Raw genomic sequence first — 15732 nt, forward strand, 5'->3', positions numbered from 1 at the left:
CGAGGGGGGGGGGGCGGAAACACCCACTGGGGGGGGGGGGGGGGGGGTCACGGCCCAGAGAATGGACAAAATCAGAAGGAGGCGGAGCACTTTACACCAAACAAAGGAAGATGTATTTTTTGGAGTGTGGGGAAGAAGAGAAAGAAATGTGTAAATACATATTTGCCAAGATGGGGAAGGGAGCACACAGTACCAATACTATCCAGAGGCAGATCAGAGTTACATGCAGTGACCTGGGTTTGAACCTAATACAATCATTACCTTCCCCCAAAATAATTAAGGGGGGGAAAGAAGTCCCCTCCACATTTACAAACATGGAAAAATAACCTTACTAGAGCCAGAAAATGTTGGAGGGGCAGGAGAATGAGAGAAGGATGTAACCCGTTAAGTGAGGCAATACCTACGCAGTAAGTAGGTATGAAAAAATACACCCCTGTGAAGCTTCCCAAGACAGGAATCAGCACATTTGGTTATGATGGAAGTATTTAGCTGTTGGGATGCCACAGTGCCTGTGTATACATATATACACACACACACACGCACGTGCATTCAATAGAGGATGCATGCTGGCAGAGGAAACATTTTGCTATGGGCAGCTTTAGAGAGCAGTGGTCCCAAATCTACTGCACCAGCTCATACCAATGCCCGTTAATGCTGGTCCGTGAAGAAAGGGGGGCAAGACAGAGGAATGTATGTGGCGCGGGAGAAATGAGTCATGGAACATTCCAGTGCCATTTGGTTAAGGGCTGGGATATAAGGGATGCAGTTTCTTAGCAGCACGGAGTAGCTAACCGCATGCATCGTTCATGAAGTTCACAGAAGAGCAGCATTTCTAGTATTGCAGCCTCAATGTTGCCAGCAGGGGGGGCTGCCCAATACAGAAGATGGAAAGACTACATATGGGGGGGGGGGATGAAATGATATTGTTCTCTCCCACCCCCCTTCACAAACCTGAAACCCAAGAGGGGGAAAAGGAGCCTGTTGCTAATCTGCAGCCCTGTATTCTAGAGGGGCTCCAATCTTGCAGTGTGCTGAATCCATTAGTCCCCCTGCCTACCAGCACACATGGTGGCTATACCCCTCTCCATGCAGCTCCTCTGCCTCCTGGCTTTATCACCTTGCTTCCCTACTCCACCCACACCAACAGCACATGAAAGGAAGAAAGCAGCTGCCACTGAGTACTGGTCACCTCTGGTCAGAGAGCCAAGTTTCACAGACCACCAAGAAAATACAAAACTGACCCAAGGAAATTAAAAAAAAGAAGAAGGGGAAAAAGGCCACAGAATTGGCGCCCACCCCCACTTGCCCCAACCCCTCCCACCACACCCATATACTTTATTATCTATATATATATATTTATCACACACACACACACGCACACACAGAGACCGTGCAAAAAAATCCCGGCAGAGCCAGAACCCGAAAGAGAGAGAGAGAAAGAGAGGAAACCAAAAGTTAACCCTAACCCACCCAGTCCCAACCCCACAGCAACCGGTGCCGGCAAGGGAAAAGCAAACCCGACAGGGAAAGAAGGGGGGGGGCTGGGGGAAGGGGGGATCAACCCAAAATGGAACAGAGGAGGGGCTTCGCCCACCATTCCCCCCCCCCAACACTCATTTCTTGTTCTTCAGCTGGTTGGCCAGCCAATCCAAGCCTTCGTAGAGGCCGTCTCCACTTGTGGCGCAGGTGGCCTGGATGTACCAGTTGCGGTGGCGCAGTGAGTGCAGGCCGAGCTTGTCTGTGATTTCTGCTGCATTCATGGCATTTGGGAGGTCCTGGGAGGGAAGACAGACATACGAAAAGCATGAAGCTGGCTGCACCCCGACAATTCCAGGAGCCTCAGACTCAAGCTGAAACAGCCCCCCTATCAGCACCAACAGCTTCCAGAAAAAGCTTAGGCGATCATCCAACCCCCCTTCCCTTCCCAGCAGCCAGGCTCCTTCACTCCTTCCTGCCTCAGTCAGTCTTCCAACTTCCTGGACCTGCAGACCCCGGCTCTCATGACTGTCACCCACAAGGCTTAGTGCTATAAGACCAGACTGCACACAAAGGCCATTTGCCTGAATTTATTTTGCACAATTTACCCTGCTACTAGTGGGCACGAACAAGGCGTAACTGCCCCACCCCTGGACGACTGGCTCCCCATCTCCCAGCCAGGGTCTTCGCCAAGTGCAACAGGGGCAGCTGCCCCAGGCTCCACACTTGAAGGGGGGCAGCAGTCCACAGCCACCTCCCCCCCCTGGGGGGGAAAGAAGAGCAGGCTCCTGCTGCCACTGCCTACACCTGCCCTTTCTGGGAATCAGGCTGCAGCAGCAAGGGTGGCTCCTGCCCAGCATGGGGGGGGGGGCACCCTTTGCTTGGTCCCAGTGTGTGTGTGGGAAGGAGTGCAGTGATTCTGGGGCCCCATCCCGGACTTTTGCCTGGGCCACCAGAACCACTAAACCGTCCCCTGCTCACACCACCCAGTTTGAGATTTTTCTGTCTTCGACCCCTAGGGCTGTTTGTTCTCTGCACTAAAAATGTTCTGTGTCAAGGTAATCCTAATTGGCATCCTGTACAAACTTAATCTCCTGCCAACCTAGCAGTTTGAAAGCAAGAAATTGCAAGTAGATAAGTAGGTACCGCTTCAGTGGGAAGGTAACAGCGTTCCGTGCGCCTTGGTGTTTAGTCATGCCGGCCACATGACCACGGAAACGTCTTCGGACAGCGCTGGCTCTTCAGCTTTTAAACGGAGATGAGCACTGCAACCCTAGAGTCGGACTCGACTGGCTTTCGAGCAAGGGAACCTTTACCTTACAAACTTAATACTTCATTTTTGTGTAACTCATTTTATTCTTGCTATTTTGCATAATTCACTCTGTTCCTGTTAGAGGAAGGAGAAGCAGCTCTGCCAAAGCCCCAAGCAATGGAAAGTTTATTTGGTCCCCCTACTGGATGCTGACATGTCAACAATCTCTGCTTTCAAGTGCCTTTTCATAACCATGAGGACTAGAAGCTTGCTTTAAAGAAGGAGCAGGGGTTCTCAGGAAGTTGAATTCTGAACCCAATATTACATGGCTTTTCTACACTCCACAAAATGGCAGCTTCACGGGGTTAAAAGAATCTGCACCTGCCCACAACCTGCTGGCTGCACGGCTGTTCCAAGGCGTTACCCAGAATGTGGCAACCCCTTGCTCAGCCCTTACTACAGGAGGGGTCCGTCAGCATCACCATAGTACTCCATTTGTAGGCTGCAGCATCTCCCACACCCATTAGCTGCAGCCCTCACTTTGCCTGGAGGAACAGGAATGAGCCCCAAATTCACGGGTACAGCATAGACCACAGGGACAGTTTTAAAGCTGGGTATTAAGAAGTGATTTTTGACCCTGAAACACACCAGGGCTCTCTAACTTTCCTGCAATCACATTTGCAACAATTTCATCATGGTCCAGTGTTTGTCTTTTTAAAAAACAACAACTGTGGTTTGAGGACCACCTAAACTAGCTGCAAGACAACAAACAAACAAAAAAGTGATCTCTCTAACACTGAAAAGCCAGGTTTCCTTGACCCTTCCACTAGCACCGCTGAAGAGGCAAGGAGTACCTTTCTAGCTGAAAGTGAAGAGTAGCTTGCCCCTTCAGCAGCAGAAGGTGCAGCACTGGGCACTCCTTCTCAGGAGGCAGCTCTTTCAGAATGACCTTCCGTATGGTGATGTTTAAAACCCCGCACAAAAGTTGAATTTAGAGCCACTCTTATGTATAGTTTTTTTTTTAGCCATGGGGCCTGCATGAACACAGCAATCCCACACACACACACAGCATTTCCTTCATCTTGCAGGCTGATTGTTTTGACTGCCGAACCCCGTGCAATGGACTACAGAAGGAGCAGACTGTCTTGCAAGCCACACTGGAGTAACTCTACTCAGGGGTCATTTCGCAGAAAAAGAGCTAGGGGAACTCATTAGCATATTCCACACCCCCTGACATCAGGGGCCCGGCGGTAGACCTGCAAGGCCGGCGGACGTGCGAGGAAGCCCCGCCAAGGCCCTCCCTGGCCCCAGGCAGGCAGGGGTGGGGAGAGGCTGGGAGGAAGCAACTTACCCTCCCTTTTATCCTGCCTACTCCTGGCTGAATGAGGGCTGGAAGCGGGGCGGCCAGAAGCAGGGGGCGGGGCTTCATCGTGTGCCCCGCCCCCCTGCACCTCACCCAGGGGAACTGCGTCTCCCCCCCCCAAAATGACCTCTGACTCTACTGCAGAGTTGCTGTGGCACAGGTCCATAAACGCTCATCAGCAATTGCGAGCACAGAGCTGTGAGGCAGTGCCAACAGTTACACAGCACACTAGGCTACCACCCCATGAATGCAGAGTCAGCTATTTAAACCACAGCATACTTAGTATCCCAGATAACTTGGACATGACAAGGATGTCATCCTCCATGAAGCCCCCTTTTTTACGGTGCTGAGGCAATGCTGCCCCATGCCTGAAGCTCCCAAATTCTCCCAGAGACTACGCTGGAATAGAGGCTCATGGCTTCCAGCACTGTCAGCTCCAGGGTGCCAGCAAAGCAGAAAGCTGTCACCCTGGTCCTCTCCAAATTCAAAGCCAGAAATAAGAAAGGCAAGCAGGCAACTGGGAGACACAAACTGCTTCCAGACTCCCTCCCCCTCTAGTCAATCCTCAGGGGGAGCCTGTCTGGCAGCCTGACCCGCCAAGACTGAGAAGCCCCCGTTTCTCCCATCCTGGACCCACCTGCTTGTTAGCAAAGACAAGGAGAACGGCATCTCGCAGCTCGTCCTCTGCCAGCATCCGCATCAGCTCCTCACGTGCCTCATTCACTCGCTCCCGGTCGTTGCTGTCCACCACAAAGATCAGACCTGCCAGAGAAAGAAGGTGAACAAAGAGGCATGACTGAAACAGGGGTGATTTTTCCGGGGTACCAAAGCAGGGAGAGCTGCCCAAAGAGAAGACTCGATCTCTGGCCTCTTGGACTGGAAGGAAAGAGGGTGAGGGTGTGCCCCCCCCTTTTTAACCAGGTGAGAGCTGGGTTTTGCGTGTGTGTGTTACTCAGTTCCAAGTAAAAGATGGGTCTGAATTTGTTTTTTTATGTTTTTTTCCAAGAACCAGGTGGGTATATATTTTTTGTGCCTTTGCTCGCTGGTGGGAGATATATACTTGGGGAGATGGGCTGGGGTGAGAGATGGTGCCACAAGTCACAGCGTGTGGGGTAGGGGGAGATATGGTGGAGGGAGAAGAGCAGGCCAGGTAAGGATAGCAGAGCACTGCTCCTGACGATGCCCTAGTTGACCTCTGGAATGAGAAAATGACTCAGGCAGTTGACACAGGCGCTCCCGGGTGCCCTCTCCCCAGTGTTAGAGCCCAGGTAGCCCCTTGGTTTACTGAAGGACAATGGAATGACAAGGAAGACAGATAGACAGACAGTGGAGGAAGACTCGGGACAAATCCAATAAGACACAGCAAAAGCTCATTTTAAAGCGTACTCCGTGGCAGTGATGAAGGCAAAGGAACAAAACACTTTTCCGCCACCACTGCATCCGCAGAGTGTAGGTCAGCACAGCTGTTCTGGGTGGTCAGAGGCCTGCTGGGATCTGGCCTGCAGGAGGTGGAACTGCTGTGACCATTCTGCTCAGCACGCTGCAGATAAAATCTTTTGCATCTGCTCCAACTTTGACTCTACGTTAGCAGTGACAGGGCACCAACTTGTCCAATTGTGTGGAATATTTTCCAATTTATTCAGTCTGAGGATGTGCAGGTGCCTTGGAAAAGCTTTCCATGCAGGAGGGCTGGGTGGGTGCAAGAAGTAGCCTAAATGTGATCTGAGGGTGGAGGGAGTGACAACAGTTACACTCTTGAGCAAGGTGGTTCAACAGGTGGTGGCTGGACAACTGCAAGCTTTCCTGGATGAGGCAAACTGTTTAGATCCCCTCCACTCTAGGTTAAGGCCTGGCCGTAGGACTGAAACAGCCTTGGTCACCCTGGTGGATGACTTGCACTGGGTGACGACAGGAGGAATATGACTCTGTTGATTCTCCCGGACCTCTCAGCAGCTTTCAACACCATCAGTCATGGTATCCTTCTAGACCTCCTATCTGGGCTTGGAGGCACTGTTCTGCAGTGGCTCCGGTCCTGCCTGGAGGTTAGGTTTCAGAAAATGACACTGGGGGACCAATGCTTGTCCTTTTGGCCTTTGGGGCTCCGCAAGGTTACATCTGGTCCCCCATGCTCTTTAACATCTACATTAAACCGCTGGGTGAAGTTGTCCAGAGACCTGGGGCTGTGCTATCACCAATATGCAGATGATGCTCAGCTCTGTCTCATGCTTCCAGCTGATCCGAGGAGGCTACAGAAACTCTGCAGTGCATGGAGGCAGTTTTGGAGTGGATGTGGATAAACTGAAGCTTAATCCCGACAAGACAAAATTACTACTGGTAGACAGACATGTGACCCAGGATTTAAGGTGTCACCCACTCTGGATGGGGTTGCACTTCCCTTGAAGGAACAGGTCCATATCTGGGGGTCCTCTTGGACTCAGGCCTACTGCTGGATAAACAGGTGGCAGCAGTAGCCAGGAGTGCCTTTTACTAGCTTTGAAAGCTTAGCCAGCTGCGGTGATTCCAGTGCAGAAGAGATCTGGCCATCATGGTGCATATCCTGGTTACACCAAGATTAGATTACTGAAATGTGCTCTATGTGGGGCTCCCTTGAAAAGTATTCAGACATTTTAATTGGTACAGAACACTTCAGCCAGGATGCTGACTGGAGTGGGTCGCGGGGACTACGTCACTCGTCTTGGTCCATCTGCACTGGCTCCCTATTTGCTTCCAGGCACAATTCAAGGTGCTGGTCTTGACTTTCAAAGCCCTACATAGTTCGGGACCAACATACCTGAAGAAGAAGAGATTGGATTTATACCCCGCCCTTCACTTGGGAGTCTCAGAGCGGCTTACAAACTCCTTTCCCTTCCCCTCCCCACAACAGACACCCTGTGAGGTGGGTGGGGCCGAAAGGGCTCTGACAGAGACTACTCTTTTTGTCAGAACTATGGCTTGCCCAAGGTCATCCAGCAGCTGCAAGTGGAGGAGTGGAGAATCAAACCCAGTTCTCCCAGATTAGAGTCCGCGCACTTAACCACTACACCAAACTGAAGGACTGCCTAATCCCTTCTGAATCCACCTGACCATAAGACCATCTTCAGAGGCCCTGCTTTGGGTGCCCCCACCTTCTGAGGCTAGGCGGGGGGCGACCTGGGAGAGGGTCTTCTCAGTCAGGCCACGACAGTTTCAGAACTCTCTCCCCAGGGAGATTCGTCTGCCCCCTCCTGTTGCCATCTCCCACCAGTGAGTAAAGACTTTTTTAGTTCTATTTGGCATTCCCTTAGTGATCCTGATTCTGTATGTATTTTAGCTCCTTTTTATTGTTTTAATGATATGTGTTTGGAGGGGGTTGATTTTAATGGTTTTAAAATGTGGCTCTATTACGTAGGTTTTAAACTGTCAGCTGCCTTGGCAACCCTTGTAAGGCAGAAAAGCAGCAAACAAACTCTGTAGATAAAATTTAAAGAGCATAAAGGGTTGGAAACCAAAGGTTGGATACTTCCTCCCCCATCAGAAACCCCATTAAGGTGCTGAGATCTCAGAGCTCTTCGCACTGGAACAGAACCAGGAGACAAAATTTGTTTTAGGGTTTTATGTATTTACTTCATTGATATCCCACGTCTCCCCTTTTCCGTTTTATCCTCGCAACAACCCTGTGAGGTAGGTTAGGCTGAGACAGGGAGTGACTGGCCCGAGGTCACAAAGGGAGCTTTCATGGCAGAGTGGGGATTTGAACCCAGGTCTCTGAGATCACAGTCTGACACTTTAACCGTTACACCATACTGGCTTTCTGGCTGAATGACCAGGAGCTCAAAACATCTAGAAATCTAAAAAGAACAAGAATTGGTTGTAGATCCCAATCTTCACGAAGAAGTAGGAGGGAAGCTCTGCTGAAATTAGCAGTCTTTTGTCCTCAAGAGTAGAAAATGACGGCAGCAAATCACATTGTTCTAAACTAAAGGTCCTGCCAACTGGGAAGCCTCAATAACACTCTTCCCCCAGTCTTTGCTGCAAGAAGAGTTTTGGAGCTATCACAATGATTGATTCCCCCCCCCTCTTTCTTCACTCTTCCTTGTCCCGGAAGACACATGGATGAACTGTCTTGCTTTCAAAGATTTAAACTGATCTCTTTTGAGCACTGTAGGGCAAGACCTAACTTCAAACCAGCACAGAATTCAAAACTGTTAGTTAAAATCAGAGCTTTGCTTTGTCAGTTTGTTTACCAAGAAGCATCAAGAACTTCCAGGCAGGATGCTGAACACAGAGACTGACACATCAGAATCTTGATTGTGCAATGTCAAGAATTTCAAAACAGCAGGGGCTGGATCTGACCCATATAAGTCACATAAGGCCTATCCAGAACTAATTGTTTTTATGCCAGTCTTGCAAGTAAGTCAATGCAAAAGACTAGCATACAAAAGATTTTTACCAGCCCATCAGTTCACATAAATCTAAGTAAGTCATTTGTGGACAGAAGTAGGGATGTCTTTACAAAATTACCTTCCTGTCTGGTCACCTAAGGCCCAGACAGCGACCATTTCTGCTCTTAAAAACAACACCTGCCAGACATTTCAGCCTATGCAACTTCTGCTTGAAAATTTCTTCAACATCTCTAGGTCGCATTATGTACTGGCAAAGTACTTGTACAATTAAATATTACTTAAATGTTTCATCTACGTTAAGATCATCCCTTTTTCTTTTCCTCAGAGGTTCCGAAGGCAGTCAACACCAAAAGTCTTCCCGTGGTGTTTCAGACACATGCCGTTACTGACCCTCTTGGGTCATTCAAGGGTCACAGAATTTATCTGTGGAACGGTGAGATTTACCCACCCAGGGGTGGCCATCTGCTACTGCTGACCTGCTACCTTCTCCTAGGGAGCGTAGTGCAGGTGTCAGACTAGGATCTGGGAGAGCCAGTTCAAATCCCCACTCTGCTGTGGAAATCTGCTGGGTGACCATAGGCCAATCACAGTCTACTTTGCCTGTTGTTGTTTTTTTATTGAGAATAAAATGGAGAAGGGGAGAGTGATGTTTTAACCTGCGTTGGGTCCCCACTGGAGAGAAAGCACGAGTCAAGAGCCACTGGGGGAACAAATCAACTTAACCTTGAAAAACAAGCCAAAATTTCAAATCCTTTGTCCCAAGGTAAATATGCAAATAGGTCACAACACCTGCTGTCCTGAAGCCAGGGGAATGAGGTCAGAGAGAAATGAAGATGTGTAGCCCCCAACTTCCCTCATTTCCACCTTCCCATACCCTGGGTGTTCTGAAAGTAGTGCCGCCACAGGGGTCGTATCTTGTCCTGGCCACCCACATCCCACACAGTGAAGCTGATGTTCTTGTACTCAACCGTTTCCACGTTGAACCCTAAGAGGAGAGAAGAAAGGTGAGAACCCAGTTTTACACAGCAGGAAACTTAGCCCTTCCTATGGGCCAAAGAATTAGGGATCACAAAACACACAAGACATTCAAGGGGCACAACCATGGCTAGCCATTCCACAATCCCAAGGGTCATGGTTGTATAAAATGAGTATGGGTGTTGCTAGAATCCAGAATACCACCGATGAGATATGCTTTGCATAGAAGCAGTTCTTTTGTCAACAACCACAAGTTAGAAATGGGCCTCAATTTACATTTCAGGTTCGCCAGGAAAAAGTGCTCACTAGTGAACATATTGTCATGAAGAAGCTGAATTCAAGCTCATGTTGCATAAAATTGATGTATTTCACCCCTTTTCAAACACAAGCATAATCAAAACTGTGGAGTCAAGAAACCATGGACTCTAGTATTATTAACACCAAATACTCACAATAATGAGTCAACATAATCAGACATGCCTGATCTCATCAGTACTCGGATGGGAGACCTCCTTGGAATACCAGCAGTCAGGAGCAGGCTTTATTCAGCCACCTCTCTGAATATCCTCCAGACCCCCACTAGGGGTCAGTCACCAGAGGTCACCATGACTTCCAGGTGCATACACACTCACACACCCATATGAAAAATAACAAAAAACCCCACATAATCGGACATAAATCATACGAATGGGAAATCATAAGGTACAACGCAACCTGTTCGTTTCCAGAGGGTTCTGGCACAAGCACCCCCATCCCTAAAACAAATGGATGTTGCACAAAGCAGTGCACATGGCTTGCTCTCAAAATGCCTTCAGAAAAAATTCTGTTCTTCTGGCTTCTGAAACTATAGGACAAGGCTAGCATGCTTGCAAACAGAAAAAGAAGCTCGCTTTAAAAGAATATTAGAAGTAAATACTTTCAGGATTCTAATAAGCACTTTATGTTCTGGAAAACAAACCTACCATCAGCTTTAACCTGATGGCTGAAAGGAAACCTCCATGTCCAGAGGAAGAACGGCTTTGCATCCTAGACATTGCTAACAGCGGAAGGCCTTATTGCCCTGTATGTGAGCATTCCCAAAACCATCTGTCCGGCTACTGTAGGAAACAAGATACCAGGCCTTCATATGTTCTTACTCCTTAAACTGGTTTGATGATGAAGTTTGTGCTTAAAACACGGCACAGGGTGAAGGTGGGCTTGCAGAGTTAGAGTGAGTGGCAGCCTTCTCAGTTTACAGTCTTCCAACCCACCCCACTCCTAACTGTGAGCAGAAACCAGACATCCCAAGCATAAGACAGCCTCTGCCTCAATGTTCCTACCTTCCAAAGCCAAGACGGAAGTCTTGGAACCCCAATAATAAGCCCGATGGGCATGAGCTATTGGCATCATAGGCTTTTTTGTTCCAAGTGATTTTTTATTCCACTTCTGATCTAGCTGCTCCCAATTCTGAGTCACCCTAATTAAGGCTGCTGCATACCCCATCAGGGAGGGAACACCAGACTAGGATTAATGACAGGAAAACTGCTGTAGCCCTCTAGAACACCCCATCCCCGTCTCTCCGCCTCTCAGGTGCAGCAGGGAACACTGGATGAAAAAGATTCCCTGGGGGAAATCAGATTGTTTGCTTAAACTGCTGCCCCCAAAGTGGAAAAACCATATGATCGTTTGCGTCATGCAGCTGTCATATGACTAATTTCACCCTTGAAGGAGAAGAATGTACTTGTGGCACTTAAAAGAACCGAGACCATACCAATAGTTGGGATGGTGGTGACAATCTCTCCCAGTTTGAGCTTGTAGAGAATAGTGGTCTTCCCAGCAGCATCCAGGCCCACCATAAGAATGCGCATCTCCTTCTTGCCGATCAGGCTCTTCAGCAGATTGCCAAAAATGTTCCCCATGGCGGTGGGTTGACCTGCGCAGGACTTCGCTCTTTTTCCGTTCAGTGGGCCTCGAAGGACAAGTCCTACAAAGATAGAAAGGGCTATGAATAGGAGAAATGACAGCTCCCAGTATGTCTTGCAAGGAACTTAAATGTAACTGGAAGAAACAGGATACGAACAGTTTTGAGATTAGCCAATCAAGTGCCCTAGGAGGGCTAGGAGGTCCCCTCCAAAGGAAAGCATTCTTAGCCTAGAGTTGCAGTGTGATCCATTTCATCTTAGATATTAGCAATGTGAGAGCAAAGGACCATCAGGATGATGGTTTACAGTTGTCGAGTGACTAAGTCCTGCTTCACCCACACACGTACACAACATTTGGTTACACATTCAGCTGCCAGCCATCAGGCACATAAGAAACTGACTCCATTGAAAAAGCAAAAGGTGTGCTCAAGGTGATGCAAAAAGATATGCAATGTTATAGGGAACCTTTCCTCTGTAAAGTCCCATTCACACTTGCCAGGTCTTCCTTTGAGGATGCAGTTACCAAGTGATGATCACACATATACAATCAACCAAAAGGATGTCTTTCCAAAGAGGCCCTTTCTTTCTTTCAAGTTCTGCTAGAAATGAAACCCAGCCAGGCCTGTGGCTATGGTGGGGCCTCCTGGGGCCCAGCCCCCCAACTTCACATCCACCCCAGCCCCTGACTTTCTGGATTCCCCTTTGGAGCTGCTGGTGGCATGGGGCTCCTAGGTGAGGCCAGCAGTGCACCTGGAGGTGAATCACGTTGCAGGCTTGCAAGGTGGGGCTGTGGAGGTAGCAAGAGTCAGGCCACAGGGGGATGGCGCTGAGGAGCCAAAGGTGGACTGGGGCATCCATGCTGCACCCACCTTTCCATGGCCACTGCTGGGAATGTGCCACCTGCCTGTTTATGTCCTGGCCGGGAGGCAAGGGCAGAGAGGTACAAGGTGGGGGGGGGGGGCTCTAAGGTCAGGCTGAGGAAAGCTCCTACCCTACCACAAATTTTGTTAGTCTTTAAGGTGATGCCTGACCCTCACAGAAGCTTGGAGGGCAAAAAGCCCTGCAGAGTTGAGCCCTCTCTTCTCGTTCCCACTGCACACTTGGGAAAAGCAATTCTAATGTATTGTTAAGGCTTCCAGCCCTGGTGATGGGGGGGGGTATAATGTGGCTCCTTGCATCAGCTGGGGGGTGCGGCAGTCATGGCGAGAGGGAAAAAAGGCAAGCACTGCTCTGTCCTGCTGGAGCCTGGCATGCCCTTCCGTCCAGCCACCACATGGAAAGGCCAGTTGGGGCAGGGTCCAGCCAGCCAGCATACGTGACTTTATTTTATTTTTATTTCAGTGCCCCTCGAGTTTTTACAAGAAATCCTGGCTATGGGCCTGAACCGAGCTTTCTGTGATTTAATCAAGACTTGCAAGTAAACTACAATAGTTTAATGTAGCATTTCTCTACAGCCAGGGCCATTTGTTATTCGTTTGTGATATTTCAACTACTGGAAAACATGGACTAACTTTTTTCTCTGTTGACCAAGTCTTCTCTAGTTAGGTGGACTCAATGTTTACTTGTCACTAGCAACCAGGTAACTCCAATCTGAAGATTTATCAATCAGGCTGAATGAAGTTCACTTTTGTATCATCTCAATTCTGCAGCATCTCATTGTCTCGATATCATATAAATGTCTTAAGAGATTCAGGTAACTAGACATAGAGTAGTTAAGTGATTTTATCTAGCTTTCCCCCAGCTTTGTCATTATTCTTTGAATTTTTTCTCCAGAAATGTTTAAAATTAATCTTGCAATTTATTAGAGAGAAAACTGGTCTTGATCGCAGACCACTTTATGGCAAGGTTTGGGGTGTTCCCGGCAGTGGCAATTTTGCAAAGGATACATCAAGAGCCTGTGGGCAAAACTAGTTTCTGATAAGGAAACTATAAACTGAAGTGCAAATGGAGCACCCAGAAAGCCATTATTTCTAATTGTATCTCATCCACAGACATGAATAATGCAAGCAGAGGCCTAGATTCTCCCCCCACCCTGCAAAACCCTATACAGACACCCTTACAGTTGGTGTGGAGGCCAGTAGTTTGGTTCCAAGAGGATCCAGCAATCTATTTACAACATGAACCCTGTCAGACATCACTTACAAGATGGAAGCATACACACTGCCCACAAATCAACTTTGCAGGGGCAGTATAGTGAGCCTTACAGTGGTGGGGAGTCACTTATTCAAGCACCACTTTTAACTCTAATGTTGTGGAAGGAGAAAGGCTGCCTTTGTCTACATTGTTCGTTTCTCAGGCCCTACTGCAATTCTCATAAATTGTCAAGGATGACAGTCCTGTGGAAACATACTAGCTATCCTGCTTCATGCAGCTTCCAGCAAAATTTGAGGATTGTGAGTGAGGGAAAATAAGATATCATCTCATGGTGTCCCTAAACTTCTAAATGACATAGGACTAGACCAAGTCATAATCCCAGTTTATCAGTGGTCGAAGAGAAAGCAGAGGTAAGCAGGCAGCAGGTATTATTCAGCATAGCTATGCCTGAACCCTTTAAGTGTGGGACACTACAATTCCCAGCATGCCTCCAGCATGCAGAGGTATGAAGTCCAGGAGGATGGGAAGTGAAGTATCTGAACCACAGATCTCACAGGACATGGTTGTGTTTCCAGGAGGGGCATACTCCAGCTTGAACGGTGGCATGCCCCTCAATCTAGGTTAAGTGTTTTTCTTGGTATTCATTGACTGGAGCACCAAGATAGTTAAGTAACATCTTGTGATAGAAGAACCTCGAATACAGCCTATGCCTGCGTGCGAAACAATATCCCAACCCAGAGAGAGCACCAGTGACAGACATCACGTAGTCAAGCACAGACCTATAATGGATCCTTTCTCCTGCGTCACAATAACAAAAGGCAAAACAGAGAGAAGCAAGGGGACCTGTGCCAGGCACTGCCTGTCACGCTGAGTCTGCCAGGCAAGCCCCAAAGTGCAGCATTTTTGACTGCTACAAAACTCAGTCAGGAGCCAAATCTAAAGGGGTCAATAAAACTCCCCAAATCTTGCCAGATCCCACCTTTTGCTACACAAGATATGGTTTATTCAATTACATCTTAGAGGGAAAAAACCAAGGATCTTGGCCCAACCACCAAACTGGTCTCTCCTTCCAAATAATCCTGATTTCTTGGATCCACACACCTCCCCCAGATCCAGCCCAGATGCCATCCCAAAATCCAGGGGTCCTCTTTTGTGTTGGGTGCTCCTGGCGCCCCCTTCAGCCCACGAGCATTAAGTGCCTTTTCGTCACCCTTTCCCCTCCAGCCTTCCCAAGGCCCGATTCAGTGTGCCGGCCCAGCTAGCAGGGGGCCCCGGCAATCCTTTTAGTCTTTTAACCGAAAGGAGCGGAGAGAGCGCCGGTGATCCTTGTTCCGACTCTCCCTATTTCCCTTCCTCCCAGCTCCCGCATCGAACGCCCGACTCCCAAGCTGCGGCCTCCCCCCCCCAGAGCAATCCACCCACACGCTCGCTGCAGCGCGCACGCACCTCGATGAGCAACGGAGGCTCGTCTTCGGCAGCACCCTTCTGCCCAATTCTCGAATTGCTACCGGGTCTCTTTGCTCCGGCGCTGGCGGTTCCCCGACATACCAGCGGTACAACCAAGCGCCCCCCCCCAACTCCCACACGGCAACGCGTGCGAACTCTCTGCCCTCCCACAACCCCGCGAGGCTGCTGCACCCCAAAAATCCACATTCATACACTAGCACCGCCCAACGCTGCCGCTCCCAGCCTCCCTCCAGTGGGGCAAGCGCACAGTCGAACCTCCATCCCAAGCATTCCCAATCTCTCTTTTTATTTATCCAAAGCCTTTCCAAGCTCTCTTTCCATTGGTAAATTATATACATAAACACACACACATATCCTGTTGCCGCACAACTCTCCTCTTTGGATTCAAATTGACCTCGACGGCCCTCGTCCCCCGACCTGCTTCGCTGCCTGCTGCGCCCCACGCTCTGCTCTTCTGCAGCCACATAAACACACACACATATCCTGTTGCCTCACAACTCTCCTCTTTGGTTTCAAATTGACCTCGACGGCCCTCTTCGTCCCCCGACCTGCTTCGCTGCCCGCTGCGCCCCACGCTCTGCTCTTCTGCAGCTGCAGTGCCTCCCCCACTTAACACGGCACGGCTTCCTTCCCCCTCATGCTTTGGGCCATTTGCTGCCGCCGCCGCCGCCACCCCCGTGGGACGAGTCGGGCCTTGGCACCCACCTGCTCTCCTGCGCGCGCGCCGCCTCCGCCTCCCTCCTGTGCCACCTGCCCAGCTGACTCTGCACTGCGAGTCCCCCTCGAGCCGGAAGCAGCAGCTGAAACAGGCAGAGCGAGCAG

At 49.5% G+C, this 15732-nt stretch overlaps 1 protein-coding gene across 4 annotated transcripts; it reads right to left on the bottom strand.

The window, feature by feature from the left end:
* Nucleotides 1-1376: 1376 nt before the first annotated feature.
* Nucleotides 1377-15726, bottom strand: ARF3 (ADP ribosylation factor 3). Of its 4 annotated transcripts, none has more exons than XM_015423692.1 (5): nt 15616-15726; nt 11199-11411; nt 9348-9458; nt 4729-4853; nt 1377-1775 (listed from the first exon to the last, which is right to left on the bottom strand). In XM_015423692.1, exons 2-5 carry the CDS (start codon nt 11344-11346, stop codon nt 1614-1616), a joined length of 546 nt encoding a protein of 181 aa, XP_015279178.1. In that variant the 5' UTR covers nt 11347-11411; nt 15616-15726; the 3' UTR covers nt 1377-1613. The 4 variants fall into 4 exon arrangements, with proteins under 4 accessions (XP_015279178.1, XP_015279177.1, XP_015279179.1 ...); XM_015423691.1 differs by lacking the exon at nt 15616-15726 and adding an exon at nt 15459-15609; XM_015423693.1 differs by lacking the exon at nt 15616-15726 and adding an exon at nt 15328-15353.
* Nucleotides 15727-15732: the final 6 nt, after the last annotated feature.

Source organism: Gekko japonicus, unplaced genomic scaffold (genome assembly GCF_001447785.1).
Source record: "Gekko japonicus isolate JY-2015 unplaced genomic scaffold, Gekko_japonicus_V1.1 scaffold33, whole genome shotgun sequence".
Classification (NCBI taxonomy): Eukaryota; Metazoa; Chordata; class Lepidosauria; order Squamata; family Gekkonidae; genus Gekko; species Gekko japonicus.

Bases quoted from the DNA above. Each gene is read 5' to 3' on its own strand.
- ARF3 (XM_015423692.1), bottom strand. From the start codon at position 11,346: ATGGGGAACATTTTTGGCAATCTGCTGAAGAGCCTGATCGGCAAGAAG. The intron at 9,459-11,198 runs GTATGGTCTCGG...CTCTCCTCTTAG, and splicing joins CACCACCATCCCAACTATTG to GGTTCAACGTGGAAACGGTT. The intron at 1,776-4,728 runs GTGGGTCCAGGA...CTTCCCTCCCAG, and splicing joins TTGTCTTTGCTAACAAGCAG to GACCTCCCAAATGCCATGAA.